Source organism: Microtus oregoni, unplaced genomic scaffold, assembly GCF_018167655.1.
Source record: "Microtus oregoni isolate MIOR12 unplaced genomic scaffold, Mior012 000017F_ref0000208, whole genome shotgun sequence".
NCBI lineage: Eukaryota > Metazoa > Chordata > Mammalia > Rodentia > Cricetidae > Microtus > Microtus oregoni.
Window position 1 is genome coordinate 4,147,924 of NW_024543076.1, and position 18,601 is coordinate 4,166,524.

General features: G+C 47.0%; 1 protein-coding gene across 1 annotated transcript in view; it reads left to right on the forward strand.

The window, feature by feature from the left end:
* Pax5 (paired box 5) overlaps positions 1-18,601 on the forward strand; it is a 176,128-nt gene that overhangs the window by 16,714 nt on the left and 140,813 nt on the right. Inside the window, exons 3-5 of the mRNA XM_041667866.1 lie at positions 1,804-2,001; positions 10,713-10,777; positions 14,119-14,247. Coding sequence (XP_041523800.1) covers positions 1,804-2,001; positions 10,713-10,777; positions 14,119-14,247 — 392 coding nt within the window. The remainder of the gene's footprint in view (positions 1-1,803; positions 2,002-10,712; positions 10,778-14,118; positions 14,248-18,601) is intronic.

Genomic DNA, 18,601 nt, shown 5'->3' on the forward strand with positions numbered 1-18,601 from the left:
TACTAGAATTCAGGTGACTTTCTATCAAAAAATATTTTTTGTGGGTATCTGTTGAAGCCTTTTGTGATTAAGAACATTTTTGCTTCCAACAACTTTATAAAAAAGGAAGATAAGTTGGATTTTGTTTTATGCTTAAAATTGTAAATGGCTCACCCTCCTCGATGACAAGTAGATATGTCTTCACTTCCAGAATATTCGCTTACTTGGCCCTAAACAGACTTACCCAAGCTGAGAGCTTAGCAACCCTATAAACATTCCACCATTGCTTCTAGGACACATTTTCATCCATCCAGTAAAATCACTTCATTCTCTTCCTCTTCCCTTTCTTCTTCTTCCTCCAATTCCTCCTCTTCCTCGCCCTCTCAGCATGTATGTAGCCACATCTCCTTGAAAACTTCCTATCCTCCTGTCTCCATCCCAAGTACTGGGATTGTAGATGTGTGCCACCCTTACCTTACTTCTTATAAATAGTCGAGGTTTAAAACTTATAATTTCTAAAATGTCTTTAAAAATTTTTTTCAACCTCAAGATAATCTTCTTTGGAAGAGGGAATCAGGAATTCCTCTGCAAACACTGAGAGAGACATCAGTGATAGCTAGAATTCAGAAAAAGAAGCGGGTCCCTTTTCCTCCTCCCCTCAAACGAGCTTTCGTGCCACCCCTCTCTCTGGCATGGCTTGGCTGTAAAACCCTGACATCCTATTTGCGTTAACGAGGAAAAGCTTATAGCATGGAAAAGTCCTTAGAAACAGCCATTTACCTCAGGGGAGGCCTCTGGAAGAGCTGTCAAGAATCGTGGTTGGTTTTTCTGATTGCTTGGGATTTGATTTCTAATACACATGTCCCATTAACGCTGGAATCCAACCCTCTTTAATTTTATATCAGGGTTATTGTTTCTCTCTTTTGGAAAAAAAATTGTAGAGAATCTTCAGAGAACTCTGGACATTGTGCTGGGGATGGGAGGGCCAGCAAACTGGAGGTCTATACCACCTTTCTGGGGAAATTTTAGTTCAGGAGGGAGTCCTGACTGGGTACCCTAATCCTTTGTGACTCAGAGAAAGCATCTAACATCTGTAAAGCTGTGTTCACTATCACAGCAGGGGACTTCCCCTCATTGTCCAGGCACTCATTCCTTCATCTTAAACAGTGTATGTGCTTCAGGGCTCTCAGAGGAAGAAGAGGAAAAACTAACTTGCATTTTTTAATGATCTGTAAAATGGTGGATGAATGTGAAAACATTTTGTTAATATGTAGCTTGCTGTTGCATTGTCCAATATATGTATTTTTATAATTATATTATAAAATGTAATATGAGCCATGTGGGCCGTTTGAAATTTTCTCATAGACTACTTAGGAAAGTGAAACTAGTATGATTTATTTTAATTATGAATTTTATTTAACCCAATGCGTACAGATTGTCATTTCAACATACAACCAATATGAAAATGGTTAGTGGGCCGGTCAGATAGCTCAGTGGATCAAAGCGCTTGCTGCCAAGCATAGTGGCTAGGTGTCGATCCCTGGCACTCCTTGGTGGACGGAGTTGCTTTCTGAGCTTGGCACACACATGCACACATGCATGCACATAAAAATACAATTTTTTAAGACATACAATTTAAAAGATTATCGAGCTATTTAGTAGCTTTTGGTACTACATTTAAAAATCTGATTTGCTGTTTATATTTTCAGCACATCTTAAATCACACTTTCAAATGTCCATCCACTTTGCAGGCTCCTGTGGCTGACTATGGCCCTTTCTTCTGGGCTCCCATGGCTAACTGTGGCCTTTTTCTCTTGGGTCTAGGTATTATGAAACAGGAAGCATCAAGCCGGGGGTGATTGGTGGATCCAAACCAAAGGTTGCCACTCCCAAAGTGGTGGAAAAAATCGCTGAGTATAAACGCCAAAATCCTACCATGTTTGCCTGGGAGATCAGGGACCGGCTGCTGGCAGAGCGAGTCTGTGACAATGACACAGTGCCCAGCGTCAGCTCCATCAACAGGTGAGGGCAGGGCGGGCTGGGGCTAGCCTACTGAAGGATCCCTGCTCCCCCTCTCTGAAGATCTGCTTGTTCTCCTTGGGAAGGTGAACAGGGAGAACAATGGTGCTTGCTGGACTCTGTTACCTTTCTCCTCTCTAAAAGGGACAGGACTTCTCAGCTGAGGGAGAGGACACTGTGCCAAACACCCAGGCCACTTGAGTTTTCTGAGCCAGGAGTGATTGGCATCACCCAGTTCACTATGTACCTGTGTAGATCATATAGTATAAACTGCCCTGATCAGGTCTTCAGAAACACCCTGTCCCTGCCAGGGGCTCTAGGTCTGAGTGATAACTCATCTCAGAGGCTCCCAGGCAGACAGTCCAGCCTCCAGTTTGGACAGAGGTTGAAGCACAAGGTGTGGGAAACGAAGTTCCCTTTGGGCTGGGGACATGCAGCTCTTTGTTCTAACCCTGCTGCCGAAGTGAAGTGAGATCTCAGCAAAATCTTGTGTGAGCCCGAGTGTGAGTGTGTGTGTGTGTGTGTGTGTTGTGTTGTGTTTTTCTGAGAGCCCAGGGCTCTAATGTTGGTTTTCTAATGATTCTAGTGTAGGTCTTCAGGGATATCAGGTGCGTCAGAGTAAAAAAGATGCCTGCTCCCACCCTCAGCTCTCGCCCACGGAGAGACAAAAGCCTATTCCACCATGGTGCCAGGAATAGCGTTTTCCTGGAGTTCACATGGTTTCCTTTCTTCTCTCTCCCTTAGGCTGATCCAAAGCATATTGCCCGATACCATCAGAGCTTTAAAAATCATTTTCTGACTTGGAATAGATGTGGTAATACATCTGTGTAATCCAAGCACTCTGGAGGCTGGGGAAACAGTGATTTTGAGGCCAGCCTGGGCTACATAGCAAGACCCCCAACTCAAAAAATAAAATACTACATAAAATGAAAATTACATTCTAGAAGAAAATTTTCCTTCCTTTCTTTCTCCCTCTCCCTCTCCCTCTCTTTCTCTTCCTTTCCTTTTTAATGGGGCAGAATCTCTACTTGATTAGTAGACTCCGTATCTCTACTTGATCTGGAACTTGCTATGTGCTTGAAATGATCCTCCTGTCTCAGCTTCCTGAATGCTGGGTTTATAGATGTACCACCGCCTGGAGAAGGTAATTTTCTATTATAAATAGTGCAGTCTCTGACCCATGTAAGCATGCAGGCAGGAGCAACGGGTATAGCTCGGTTGGTAGACTGCTTGTTTTGCGTGCAGGAAGCCCTGCGGTACATCCCTAGTACCTCTTAAACCTGATGTAGTGGTACAGTTCTCTAATCCCACTATCTGGAATTACAGTAGATTTCCCATCATCCTTGGGCGACATGGAGAGTTGAAGTGAGAGACTTGAGATCCTGCCTCAAAAACCCAAAGAAATAAACAATTAAACCGAGAAGCTCACAGTCGGGGATGGAATGGTGAGCTGAACAGAGACATTTGTTCTCTAAAACACACATTAGAAAAAGAAGTAGGGCATCCTGGAATTGAACCATTCTGATTTCTCCAGAGTCACACCCTACTGCGGCTAGTGCTGAGCCTGCCTGAGCACAGAGAATTACCCACTCTTGAGAGAAAGAGGAGGTCTCCTCTGATCCCGATGGCAGCACGGTGGGCCCAGATGCCCAGCATCACCATGGGATGGATGTGCTGGCATTTTAAGTCCTGCTAATTCATCGACCCAATCCCTACTGAGGCCCTGCCGTCTTGCAAGGTGCTGAAGAAGACAAAAATTGGGTGCAATCCTTTTAGATTTGCCCAGGCAGGTAGACCTGAGGAGGAAGGGACAAAACCAGGGGTCTGGGGTGAGGGGTGTAGAGTCTGTTTTTTTTTTTTCTCTGAGTTACGAAAGGTTACAGTTGTGAGTTCTCCACACCTGACTCCTTACAGGATTTCCTGGACACAGAACAAACTTGATTTTTTTCTGGGTATCCAGGTTATTGTTTTTTTATTTTTAAAAGTAAATTGCATTTCAGAATGATAGCATTCTGCTATCAGAACAGAGAGGTGGCAAATCAGAGATCCGAGCCACCTTTCCAGTGAAAGTTTAGTGGAAATAAATAAACAAGTGTGATTTAAACTACATTTAAGTCCAGAGTAAATCATTTCAAAGAGACACGTAAAGCAAAGCAAGAAGTAGTTACAGACGTGGCAAAGGCCCTGGAGGGTGGACTTGAATGAGTGGCCCAGGACTGCCTGGCACGTCTGATTTTGTGTGTCTAGAACTGTGCTGCTGGAGGTTCTGCTGCTGGCGATGGGCCATGGCTAGATTCTGGGACTTCCTGAGTATCTTAGGCCACACATGTGGTCAGTTATTGTGTCCCCACATGGCCTCTCTATCTGTGGTCTCCCACAACCCTCAGACCTGTTGTCCTGAGGCAGGTGTAGCGCTGAGGCTCAGATGGGAAAAGTGATTGAGATGGAGACCAGAGTAGAACCAATGATAAGATGAGGCCTGTGGGAAGGAGGCCAGGAGGAGACGCCCCCATTCTTTCCCTATTTCAGGGCATCATGGTATGCTTTGCTGACTGCCGATCCCTGGGATCCCCAGCTCTTGGCAGTGCTCCACTCGGGGGCTCCTCACTGCACCTTCAGTGAGAGTGCCCCAAACGTGATGCAGTCTCTTACCAGTGCACCCCCTGACCCCAATCTCACTGGAAAGTCTATGCCATCCACTGCAGAACTGCTTTTATTTTTTATAGGAAGGCAGAGCCCGCTGCATTGAGAATGATGCACCTTCAGATAACCAGCTTGCAAGGGTCAAAAGAAATATAGTCCATAGCTCTCTCCTAGCCGTGCTCCCACCAAGGCGAAGTCTCACTATTCCTGTTTTAAACAGTCAGAGAGGCGATATCTGTATTTATAGTTATCCTAGGGGCCACAGCGTCCTCGCTACCGCTCACCCCTAGAGGCAGGTGCCATCCTGCTGTCTGCAGGAACTTCCTCTGGAAACAGGGCTGATGTGGAGCCAGATATCACTGAAGCACTTCTGCCGGGCTGGTGGGGACTTTCTGGGATGCTGCGCTGCCACACTGGAGAGTCCTGTAGTCCAGGCAGGGTGTCAACTGGAGGTGGCCATCTCAGAGCTTACTGAAATGGTGGGCGGAGTGGGGTCCTCCCTTTTCTGTCCCAGTTCTGTGGCTCCTAAACTAGTGGCCAAGTGCTGGGACAAGTGGCATTCCCGGCCGAGGGAGACCAGCTCTGGTTGGCACTAATTGGTAGGCATGCATGTGGGAAAGTGGGGCCAGCATTACTGGTTCAGGTCAGGTTTCTATGGAAGAGCTCAAAACTTACACATACTTATTATTTATTCAGTAAACAACAATAAAACAATCTGCAGGAGCTGGAGGCAGCCTGCTGAGTGGTAGTTTGTTAACCACTTTATTTTTTTTTTGTTTTGTTTGTTGGAGGCAGGGGCTCACCCTGTGGTGCAGACAGGTCTGCGACTGCCAATACACCTGCCTTGACCTCCTGAGTGCTGGGATTGCAGGCATGTACTCCCATGCCAGCCTTACTTCTGCTTTTTTTTTTTTTTTTTTTTTTTTTTTTTTTTTTTTTTTTTTTGGTTTTTCGAGACAGGGTTTCTCTGTGGTTTTGGAGCCTGTCCTGGAACTAGCTCTTGTAGACCAGGCTGGTCTCGAACTCACAGAGATCCGCCTGCCTCTGCCTCCCGAGTGCTGGGATTAAAGGCGTGCGCCACCACCGCCCGGCTTCTTACTTCTGCTTTTTAACCTTGACTTTGGCAGCAAATATTCTGAGACGTTCCCTCACTCCCCTTCTTCCTTCTTCATGCCGGTGGCAGGCTTCAGTGCGGCTGTGGATACACCCAGTTTAGTCCTAGACTTTTGGATTCTCAGTGTAGCTGATGGCCCGTGCATCTCTGTGTTGACGGTAGCTTTAGCAGTGTGGTTAAGGGGACCAGTATTTGGTACAAGACACCCATAGCCAACCAGTCCCAACCTGCAAGAGCCATGGCGGCCGTGCTCAGGCTGGCTGGAGTTCCTTCAGTGGCTCTCTCTCTCTCTCCTCTTTAGCTATGTGTGTGTGTGTGGTGTGTATGTATGTGCATGTGGAAGTTGGAGTTTGATGTCAGAAATCATCCTCAGTTTCCTACCTTGTTGACTAAGGCAGGGTCTCTCAGTTGAACCCAAAGCTTGCTAACGATCAGTCTAAGTAGCCATCGTGCCATGGTCATCCTCTGTTCTCTACCTTCTGAGGCTGGAATTGTGGACAGGCCACCCAGCATGCACACGAGTCTCCCTGGGTTCTGAACTCTGGTCCTCATGTTTGCATGGCAAACAATCAATAGCTGAGCTATCTCCTCGTCCCCTCAGCCCCTCGCGCCTCTTTTGAGACAGAGTTTCATATAACCTACACCGGCCTTCAACTTGCTATGTAGCCAAAGATGATCTTGAGTTTCTGGCCCTTCTACCTTTACCTCAGTGTACTGGGATCACACCCAGCTTAGGTGGTCCTGGAGCCTGAAGGCAGCACTGTGTACGTGTGTGATAGGCGAGAACCGTAGTATCCAGCTACATCCGAGCCCCCATCTCACCTTTTCCAATTCACTGCAAGGATCTCTTCCAGTAAAACTGTGCGAGAGATCATGGCAGATGTGGTCAGGGAGACTTAGTTTTTCAAAAGGGAGGAAGGATGCTGAAATGGAATCCTTAAATGCTTATAATGTAAAAATCATTTAGATTCTGAAAAAAGGTTTCTATGTTTCATGCAGGATGTGGTTAGCAGAGGGATGGCTTCCTCCAAATGTAGCTCAGGGGAAAGTGCTCAGGCCTGGGTGCTAGGAGTCTGGGCTGGCCCTGTGCTGTGTGACCCTGGCTAGATCACTGGAGCGTGCTGGACTTCAGTCTCCTCATCTGTATGTCTGTTGTGTTATCTTGGGCCATGCTTATGCTTAGCACTATAGGATGGGTCTTGTTCGTTTACTTTAGAAATGGTCTCACTATGAAACCCAGGCTGGCCTTGAGCTCAGAATCCTCCTGCCTCAGCCTCCTGGGTGAGGTATCACACTTGCTCCCTGTGCCTTAGGCAAATGGGAAGCATCTGAATGCTTTAAAGTTGAAGCTGCTCGTTCGTCATTATGAAGACGGTAATGAGGATGATGACATGTGACATTTATTGGACATTTGATATGGATCGGCCACATCTCAGTAGTTTATTAATTCAGCCCTAATAATAATAATTCCATGGTGTAGGAATGATTTTTGCTCCCATTTTTCAGATGAGCAAAAGAAACTGAAGGCTGGATTGAGTGCCAGCACTTTGGTTCTGGGGTCTGTTTGCTTCCTCCCTGTGCTGCAAGAGGCCTGTTAATGGTTTATGGCCTTTCATAATGCTTTGCCAGTGGTTTACAGGTATTTGAAAAGAAATGTGAAAATATGTACATTGTTTTGTTTCTCGGCAAATTTCATAAAAATGCAGGGATTTATGTTGGACTTCAGTAGGAAATTGAACATATATCTAGCATCTCTGAATGCTCACTCATCTGCTGCATCTGTAGACACACACAGAAAAATTAGATCAAGGCTGGCAGGATGGCTCAGCAGGTAGTGACTTGTCACTAAGTCTGACAACCTAAGTTTGATCCCTTCGACCCACAAGGGGGAAGGTGGCGACTCCTGCAAATTGTTCTGAGGTGTGTGTGTGCGCGCGCGTGCACACACACTCACCATGTGATCTTAAAAAAATAAAAACTCAACTAGGTTGGGTAGCAACATAATTCAAGAGGTCAAGGAATTATTGCTTCCAGGTCTTTGTTTTATATATTCTGTGTTTGCCAAGTGGAAACAATTATTTTAAATATTGTGACAGACAAACAGATGTGTGCACATGTTGGCTGCATTTGAGGAGGTGTTTAAGCTGACTCATCAGAAAAGGGCAGATGACTTCACTAACGGGGCCAAGCACAAATGCTCTACGATTAGGCTTATAGCATCGAATGAACAAGTCTATTCCAAGATATCAGCTAACGATGCCAAGTGCCCTGGGTGCCTATGCCAAGCTGTAAGGTCAGGCCGGGCAGGGCTGGCCATCTAGTGAGGTTAATGGGAGGCACCTGCCACTTTCAGCAGAAGCTGGAAACCCGGGGCAGCCTCAAAATGAGCATTTAGATGCAATGGTTCGGCATGTGAAGAGTTCCTGGTGGAATGCCGTGTGAAAAATGCAAGACATGAAACTGTGCACAGCTTGGTTCTGATTTGTTGGTGGGAAATGGTGTCTTCATACAGCAGCAGGAATGTGGGCATAATAACGTATCCAGTGTCAGTGATTTCCTCCCCTGTTTTTTTGAGATAGGGGTCTCAATATATAGTTCAGGCTGGCCTCGAACTTTCAATCTTGTGTCTCAGCTTCCTAAGTGCTGGGATTACAGCCATGCAGCACCATGTCTGATAGAGATTGTCTTTATATGTCCCCATGTCATCCACATTGTCTGCATGGGGAGATGGCTCAGAAGGTGAAGGACTTGCCCTGTGCAAGCAGGGACCTAAGTTTGATTCCTCGGAATCCACATTTACAAAAGCTGAGTAGAGTTCTGTGGAATGGCTCAGCCAGCAATGGTGCCTGCTGCCAACCTGAGGATTTTTGATCCTTGGAGCACATATGGTTAAGGACAGGACAGACTCCAGAAAATTGTGCTCTTTCTGTCTGTCTGCCTGTTTATCATTTTCCTCTCTGTCTCTCTTTCTATCTGTCTCTTCTGTCTCTCTCTTTCTATTTCTCTATCTTTCTGTCTCTCTCTGTCTCTCTTTCTGTCTCTGTCTCTGTCTCTGTCTCTGTCTCTCTCTCTCTCTCTCTCTCTCTCTCTCTCTCTCTCTCTCTCACACACACACACACACACACACACACACACACACTTACATTCCCAGCTCCATTGTAACAGACACAGGCAGATCTCTGGAGCCACCAGCCTAGCCCAGTAACAACATCTGAGGTTGTCTTTTGGCCTTTACACATACTCACACACTATTCACAGGCACACACAGGAACATGCAGACATGCACACATATACAGGCATGTAAATAGTAGTCTATAATGAACACACGGTACTTTAACAATGACTTAAAATTCTACCAAGTAATAGTTTGGAACAGCGCTTTTCTTGAGAAAGTCACCATTTTATTATGTGCCCTGGTCTCCTGGAGGCCCCATGTGTGGGTCCTGCTGGAAGTCTTCACTAAGGTTCCCCAAGCGCCTGCAGGGTGTCAGTGTTGCCAGACTCTGGGCACAGGGAAGTCACTGATGCCTTTACTGCTTAAATACAGCAAGCCTTCATGCAAGGTTTTCATTGTTTATGAAGAGTATTTGATTACTTAAACAAGTGGAGAACGACCTAGGGGAACTCCCCGGTTGTGCTGAGGCCCACAGTGAAATGGACTCAGGTTCATGTCAGAACCACAACAAGGATTCTGGGACACTCCTGGCTCTAGCTGCGTGGGTCCTTTCTATAAAGTTTGTTGGTTTTAATTGAATAAAGTTTTGGTTGTGCAAGTGTGCAGTCTGTTGAACCTGCTCCTGAATCTTTGGCAGTAGTTGGGGCGTCTCCATCCTTTGTGGTTCTGGTGTGAACTTGGGTTCTGTGCTCTGTGGTCAGTTTGCACCTTTGCTAAGGCGGCCCTGAAGGCTGCTCCGGCCAGGGAACCGGAATCTTCGGTCTCTCAGAGACCACAGCTGGAAACTTTCTACAGAGTTTGTCAAGCACATCCTTTCTAGTTAATTTCCCTGGTGGGTGGGTGTATTAATCTTATTTGTGGAGTCTTTAGGGCGAAGAAAGCAACACGAGAGCCCTAACAGAGGACAGACAGGTTCAGTTCTTTAGTCCTGCAGGTGGAAGCTGAGCTCTAGTGAGGGGAAGAGTCTCTGGTGGGGCTGAAAATATACCTGAGAGCCAGCTCAGCCCACTTGGACCAGGAGCCCATCAGCTTCTTTCTTCAGAAAAGGAGTCACTCAGCCAGGTGTGGTAGTGCACACCTGTAATCCCAGCACCTAGGAGAGTCAGGAAGCTCAGGATTTCAAGGATAGCCTTGGGTAGATAGGGAGCTTGAGTCTAGTCTGAGTTACATGAGATTCTGCCTCAGAAAACCTAACAAACCAAAACAAAGAAAATAAAAAAACTGAACAGAGAGGCACCGAGGGTTCAGGGTGATGCCAACCATCCAAAGACACCCAGGGAGAAAACTTCTCGGAACTCACAGTTCCCAGTCCGGGCCATTATCTCCCACCCCGGCCTGGCCCCTTTGCTGTATCTCTGCAAAACTAGCTAAGATTTCTTTTTCACTCTTCCTCCTCCTCCTTCTCCTCCTCCTCCTTCTCCTCTTCCTCCCCCTCCTCCTCCACCACCACCTCCTCCTCCTCCTCCTCCTCCTTCTTCTTCTTTCTTTTTTTTTTTTAAATAGGGGCTCATGTATACTACACTAGGTTTGGACTTGCTATGTAGCTGAGGATAACTTTGAACTTCTGATTTCCTTCCCTCTCCCTCCTCCCTAGTGCTGGGACTGTGGGTGTGGTACCAACACACACAGCTCCATCCTTGCTAGGGGTGGAGTCCAAGGCTTTGCTCATGCTAGGTGAGCACTCTACCAAGGGAGCCACTCCCCAGCCTCAGGGTCTCTCTCTTTCCTTCTCAATGGTAAATAGTCATTTGTTTTTCTTTTTTCCCCCCTAACTGCCTACAGGATCATCCGGACAAAAGTACAGCAGCCCCCCAACCAGGCAGTCCCAGCTTCCAGTCACAGCATAGGTAAGAACTTTTTAAAAAAAATTTGAAAATCTAATGGGCTCCAAATATTCTAAAGAACTTTTAATCATTCTTATGGACAGATAATTCTGCATAAAACACTTCACACGCGTCCTAATGCTCTCTCTTTGTCATTCTCCAAGGGCTGAACCTGGCAAATGAATTTTATAAATACCGCTAAAAGGTTTTGAATTTTACTGATTATTATGATAAATAGCTTTCACCAGGAGACAGAAAATTGAAATCTAAGCCAAAAAAAATCCACTAATGGGGGTCTATAGAATGTCAGATAATTAAAGTAATAAATCAAGAAAGGGATACTTATTCATAACATTTTCTGCATCATTAGCCAGTAAGTAGTTTTGAATGTGTGTTTTTTTCTTTTATAACCAGCCTTCTGCAGTTCTTTGTGCACTTGCAGTCTTGAGTGAAGATGTAGCAAAACTTTCCAAACTTTTTTCCTCTCTTGCTTCACTCTCTCGTGCGCTGCCAACTGTTGAGGGCTGCCTGTGGGGTTTCTGAGGTCCAGGGGAAGTCTAAGCCACCATGATTCATAAGGGTGGACTCCTAACTTGTCACACTCCAAAGTCTAAACTTTTTGCTTGCTTCCTCTTCTAAGAGGAGTTGAAAATGACATTGATAATCAAGGCAGTTCTTGATGTCATTTCTCCACTTGGCACAAGGGGATACTTCTGGGTTGCTGGGGGAAAGTTGCTTTACTGTAAGGAAGCAGGTGGCTATTCAGTAGGCGTCTGCTGATTCGGGTACCACAGACCCCAAGAATTCTGCAGCACTGTATCTTAGGTTGTGCAGTATTCAGTGCATTTATCACTGCCAGGTGTGTATGTGAAATGTGTGTGTGCTTCCTTGAGGAGACCAGAAGAGGGCAATGGAGTCTTTGGATCTGGAGTTAAAGGCAGTCAAGCTATTTGATATGGGTTCTGGCAACTGAACTCAGGTCCTCTGGAAGTTCTCTTAGCAAGTGCTCTTAGCCAGTGAGCCTTCTCTCCTGCCTCCACTGCCATTTTTTCTTTAAAGAAAAACCTGAACTTCTGGCAGAGACCTGACTTATTGCTCTAATTCTGTCATTAGCTCACCCAGTCAACTAGACCAGTGTCTCACCTCTGAGCATCAGTTTCTGCCTTATTGTATGGGGAAGGGATACAAAATGGGTGTTCCCTGTGATTTCTGATTTCCCCAAGGGTGGCTCTTTGAAGGAAGGTAAGATAGAAGTCCTCTCTGCCCACGACCATTCTTCATTCTGTACTGCCATTAGACAGACTTTACTATGCCCTTGCTATGAGAACCCTGGGGTTGGGGAGCAATGCCAGACAAAAGTCCCTGTCCTCGAGGGCTTTCAGTCCCATGGAAGAATGTGGGAAGGGAGTTTGAAAAACAAAACAAACAAACAAACAAACAAAAAACAAATGAAAACACCAACAAAACAGAACACCAAAGCCCAGGAAACAGGTCTACATGAGTAGCAGGAAGGGGCCATCTCTCTCCTGGATGGAAAGACAGGGCTGAGAAGGGCTTCCTGAGTGTGGTGGTGGAGGGTGTTTGTGATTGAGATTTCACTTGTGGCTTTAACTGTTTCAGAGCACATAGCATGAAAAAGAATCAAACTATCCCTCAGTAGCATTACAGGAATAATTCTACAGTAATTCAGCAGAGTGATTTGTTTTATCCCAGAAATTTCTATGAAAACTTTATCTCACATGTATGCAGCTTCATATAGTTTCCAGACTTGTTGAGCATCAATGACAGTTGGAGCTCACAGGTTCAGTGACTACTCTAAAGTCCTGTGTGAAGACAGAACTGGAACCTGAGTCCTCTGTTCCCAGTGTGACTGCAAAATACGTAACCAAGTGTCATCCGTTCTGTCAGGGACACAGCCAACCTTGTTTTCCGCGTGGCTGTTGACGCGCCAAGTGGTCTCTTTACTCCTTTGTTCTTGCACCTCAATACAGAGAGGTCATGGGATTTGCATACATCTATTTTGAGGAGCCTTTTTTTTTTCTGGTAAAGGGAAAGGGAAGTTCACAATTTCTGCATTGGTGTTTATTTTTTTGTTTTTTTTTTTAATTTTTTTGGTTTTTCGAGACAAGGTTTCTCTGTGGTTTTGGAGCCTGTCCTGGAACTAGCTCTTGTAGACCAGGCTGGTCTCAAAGTCACAGAGATCAGCCTGCCTCTGCCTCCAAAGTGCTGGGCTTAAAGGCGTGCGCCACCACCGCCCGGCTGCATTGGTGTTTCTTAAGGGAGATCTAAGCTCAAGCTTGAATGTGAAAAGAAAGGCCCTGTACCCTGTAGGTCTCTGGAGCCAGAGACTGCCTCTGCTCCATGGAAAAGTGGCTTATTCCTCCACCCGTGCCCTGCTCTGCAGAGTAAAGGCTCCATCTGCTTCCAGTTGGCGGCTCAGGGAGAGGTGTGTGAGAGCGATCTACTAGTGTCAATGAAGAGAGGAAGAACCCCCACATCTCATAAGTGGAAATCCAGCCCATAGCTAGAGAGGACCTTCATAGGTCCCCTGGACTCTAGTCATTGTGAAACTTGCTTAAGTCCCTCCTCTTTTTCCCTCTGGGACTTAGAGACCTGGCCCTGGCTACAGTAAATCACCACCCCTGTTTCCCCTTCCAGGAAGGGAAAGTTTAGACCTGAGGATAGCTGTGAGTGCTGCGTAGCTAGACTACTTTGAAGCTCTTCACCATATGAAACCAACTCCCCTCATTTGGCGAACAGTAAAACAATCAGTAGCACCCTGGGGTGCTGCAACGGGCAAGTGAAAAGCGGGGTGGCAGTGGGAGGGGGACATGTTGTCTTTCTCCATATTTCACGGTGGAGGGCATTCATTTATTACACGTTATTTACTCTCTAAGACTATCTGTATGCAGGCATGGCTGGAATGTAAGCAGAGATGAACGTGATTCAAGTATGCATCTAGGTCTTTTCCTGGCATTGGAGGTGGCATCAGCTGCCCTCCTCCAGTGCCCTCCTGTCTCCTGAACCCTTGGACTGGCAGAGATCTTAGCAATTCCCTGTATTTATTTATTTATTTATTTATTTAGTTAGTTAGTTAGTTTTTTGAGACAGGGTTTCTCTAGCTTTGGAGCCTATCCTGGAACTCGCTCTTGTAGACCAGGCTGGCCTCGAACTCACAGAAATCTGCCTGCCTCTGCCTCCCCAGTGCTGGGATTAAAGGTGTGCGCTACCACCACCTGGCAGCAGCAATTCCCTTTTTATTCTGTGCTTGCACTCCTTTCTGCTGGGTCTGTGGCAGTTGTACCCAGCCCCGTGTCTTCTAGTGAGCACCCTTGTGACAGGCCCACACCCCTCTCCTTCTACAGTGTCAACAGGCTCAGTGACGCAGGTGTCATCGGTGAGCACCGACTCTGCAGGCTCCTCATACTCCATCAGTGGCATCTTGGGCATCACGTCCCCCAGTGCCGACACCAACAAGCGCAAGAGGGATGAAGGTAAGAGATGGCTACGCATCCCTGTCAGGGATGGACCAAATAGGGTCTATGAGGGGCACTCATAGAGGGCGAGCAAAAGTGCCAGCTCAACACCCTTACCTGCAGAGGACCAAGTTCCAAGGCTCTGTCCTTTCTCTGAGACAAGGAAGACAGACAAGCTCCTGTCTGGGACTCTTTCCTTGCTGGGCTCCACCCATTTTCACTCCTTTGGTGAGAAACGCCACTGTGGCCTGTGCTTCCCTGTTTTTAAGAGGATCCTGAGGACAGAGGACCCCAGGGCTGCTGTGTAGATGGTCTTAGCTCGGTGACAATGTCTCCTCTTTGGGTTTTGGAGGCAAGAGATGGGTTGGGGAGGGGAAGCCACTGCTTTGCTCTGCAGTGAGGGGCATGTGTGGGGAGAAAGGGCAGGAACTGGGAACACTCCTCTGTGGAGAGATGATCATGAAGGGTGGAGGGAAATACACTATCCCCTTTTTGCCCTTGCACCTGAGATGAAGGAGCAGCAGGGCCTCCTGGGGATTTCAAAGATGACACCTTCTCCGGTGCTACCTGCGCTATTGGAGCTGGCCACCTCTGTGTAGGGCACAGGCTGCTGTAACCTGGCCTCCGCCCACTAAAAGACCCCCCTGGGAGTCTGTAAAACCTTAGTCAGAAAATGTGTGTGTGTGTGTGTGTGTGTGTCTGTGTGTGTCTGTGTGTGTCTGTGTGCGTGTGCATGCATGCAGGTTGTGGTCTGGGGCTGGAGAGCAGAATGGCAGGAACTTTGATTCAGTTATCTATCTGCTGGCACGTTTCTTCCTCAGCATCATGTAAGGGATGCCTGTTGTCATGAATACAGGCCTAATCACTTAACATCTGCACCTAGAAAATTTAGTGAGCCCAGTGGGTGGATTGGCCTGGGGTCTCTATGCCCCAGGCATTGGAGCTAGCCTCTGTGTGCAGTGGTAGTCCAAGCTGGCATGATTCATGGTTCTCGAAGTCAGCTTCATCTCCTTCCCTTGCTCCCATACTTCGGAACAGATGTCAGAAGTGTTTAACTCAGTGGGTTGCTGTGCCAGCTTGCTGCGGGAGGCAGTGGGCCTGCCATCTCTGTTGGTTTATGGAGTTGATGGTGTCATCTTTTTCTCCGTGTCACATGGACTCCAAGCAGATGTATCAAGCTGGTGCCTGGCTATGTTTGATCATAGTGAAGGGGTGGGTTATTGGATGCCACTTTGCAGCTGAAAAACTCAGGCAGAGATTTTTGGAGAAAGCAAAAAAAAAAAAAATCTAGTTTAATGTTTACTAACAGACATGTTTTGATGGCGGGAGGCCATGGCGCTAGAGAGTTAAAGTTTAACTGTCTTTGGCCAGTTTGGCCTCTCAGCCAGGCACACAGTAGGTTATAGGGGCCAGCGGGCCTTGAAGGTTGGTTAATCAGCTTGTTTACTGAGGATGGCGGCTGCTCTGGGGAACTGATTTTAAAACATTTATTTATTTATGGGTGGGGGTGCATCAGTGCCATGGCACACACATGGGATCAGAGGACAGCATGCAGAAGTCGGGATGTAGTGGCGCGTGCCTGTGATCCTAGCACTGGGCAGGTGGAGACAGGAATATGAGCCCAGAGCCAGTGTGGGCTGCACGGCGAGGGCCTGTCTCAAAGACAACAAAACAGAAACAGAAACAAAAAAACAAGCAAAACATGACCGTTCAGAATGAGATGTAGGAATGGGTGCTCTGTGGTCCTCCCAGTCCTGAAACTTTAGTAGTCTTGAACTCTAGGAAGACTTTGCATGAAATCTCAGTCTGTGGTATGGAGGCTAAGAAGGACTTGGTAGTCTTAGAAGTTTTGCAGGATTGAGAAAAATGGAGACCTGAGTGAGGCCCCTCATGGCTGCCCTGCTTCAACAAGAACAGAGTAGATCCAGCAGAGAAGTGGTTTCTGTTGAGATGCCTCAGGACCAGGGGCCCTGCACAGGTCTCCTCCTTCCTCATCCTTTCTTCTGTATTCCCCCGGATCTCTGCATTAGCCCCAAAGAGAGGTGAAGGGGAAGAGCCAGCGCCCTCATTTTAGCAGGGAAGGTAACCGAGGGTCCAGGGTGCTCTGTGCCATTGGCAGTCACTCAACTTGTTTAGACTGGGACTGAAGAACCCTGCGGCTTCACCCCCTGGTGTTATCTGAACGCTTGTCACTGCCCCGTCCTCCAGCTCCTTTCTGGAGGTGAAACAGCCTGTGGCTGGGCAGAACCTGTGGTGGGTCCTGAGAGAGTGGCAGGCAGCAGAGCGTGGTTAGTAGGTTGGATGATGTTGTTGAGGGTGTTGGTGAAGTGAGACCTTGAGGTCAAGGGTTTGGGAGCAAAGGGTAACCCAGGCAACTGAGAGAGTGACTGGGCACAGCAGGGACCAGCTGGGATGAGGTGTCTCGCTCTGGATACGGAAGGGTGCTGGCCTCTAGCATGATAAGCAGGCCTCAGGAAGTCTCTGCAGGAAAGGGGTATTCGAAGGTCAGGAGGAAGACAGTCTCGCTCTGCATCTTCGTGTGGAGCTGAGACATCCTGGTGTGGTCCCCCACTTGGCTCGCTGGTGCACTATCATCTCCAGCTTGGACTTGGGCTTTGCCCTGTGAGCATCCCTACCTAGACCTCAGGTCTGGGGAGTCAGTGATTGGATACAATCTCAGGCAGAGGGCAGGCTAGGGGGATCAACTGAAGTCTCTAAGTCTCTCCACAGGGCAGAGTGTGAGGTGACACTCTCCATGGGGGCCAAGTGAGCAAGGTAGAGAGTGGCCTGTTTAGATCTGAGGGGTCTAGGAAGGCTCATCTCAGGAGAGCATTAGAGGGCTAAGGAGAGAGAACGTGCCAGTTAAAGGTAATGGAGAGTGTGCCAGTCTGGGACTCCAGTGAGCATGTACAGAGAAAGGGCCAGCCCCGGCACTTGGACAGGGAGAGAGGTGGCCAACATGTCAGGTGCTGAATACTGACTATAGCCCCTGAAAATTTAGTTTGAAAATACAGCAGCTTTAGAGACTCAAGAAATACTGTGCCAGCCGGGCAGTGGTGGCGCACGCCTTTAGTCCCAGCACTCGGGAGGCAGAGGCAGGTGGATCTCTGTGAGTTCGAGACCAGCCTGGTCTACAAGAGCTAGTTCCAGGACAGGCACCAAAGCTACACAGAGAAACCCTGTCTCGAAAAACAAAAAGAAATACAGCGCTGAATGTCTGAGGTGTTGATGTGGTTGTGGAAATGACTGGCCCACCAGCCCTGTTCACTAGAAGCAGAAAAGAAGCCATGAGTGTAATTAACCATTTTCTGGAGTAACAATAAGGACACAAGAGTGACCGTGTCCTCCTCTACTCCTAGCACTCAAAGGCCAGCCTGGCTACCAGCAAGTATTTAAAAAATACTAAAATCAAAGCCGGGCGTGGTAATACCCAGGAGATCAGGAGTTTAAGGTCAGCCTCTGACTGTAGTAAGTTTGAGGCTAGCTTGGGTTATGGGAGCCTAGTCTCAAAAGATAAACAAAAAATAAACAAACACAAATTCAATCAACCAAGCAATCCCCCACCCCAACCCAAAAATGAGTAGAAAGAAAAAGAAAGAAATGGAATTAGGGGTTGAGAAGAAGGCTCGGTTGGTAAAATGCTTGCCAAACAATCATGAGAGCCTGGGTTTGTACCCTCTGCATCCTAAAAAGCTTCAAACAGTGGTGTGAGCCTATAATCGTGCTCTGGGGAAACAGGCAGAGGGTCCTTGTGCTCACTGGCTCACCAGCCTGGTAGAACTGCTAAGCTCCAAATTCATTGAAAGTCCTGCCTCAATAGATGATAGATAGATAGATAGATAGATAGATAGATAGATAGATAGATAGATAGATCTGGAGGGTGATAGAGAAGACATTTGACATGAATATCTGATCTTCATATGCTGTGCACCCACCCACACTTTTGTGTGCACACACGCACACTTACACAGAAACAAGTGGAATCAATCTTAGCATATTTCCCTAGTCTGAACATTGTCATTCCAACATATAACCGAGCCTCAGGATATGCCATGCTGCCTCTATCTGCTGGAGCTAAGTTGTTGAAATATAGTGTGCATTTTACAGGCACAACACAACCTCAAACTGGATGTTTTCAATCTTGTCAAAACAATGAAGTTTTATAACTTGTGTGACTTTCGTTTTGTTATTTGCTATTTGTTTTTAATTTATTAACGAGTATTAGCGTTGTATATGGGTGATGTGTGTGAGTTAGGGTCTTCGCATGCCACAGAGCACATGTGGTTCTTGCGGGTCAGCTTTGTGGACCTGATTCTCTCCTTCTACCTATATACGGGTTCATGGTTGAACTCATGTCCTCAAGCTTGCGCCA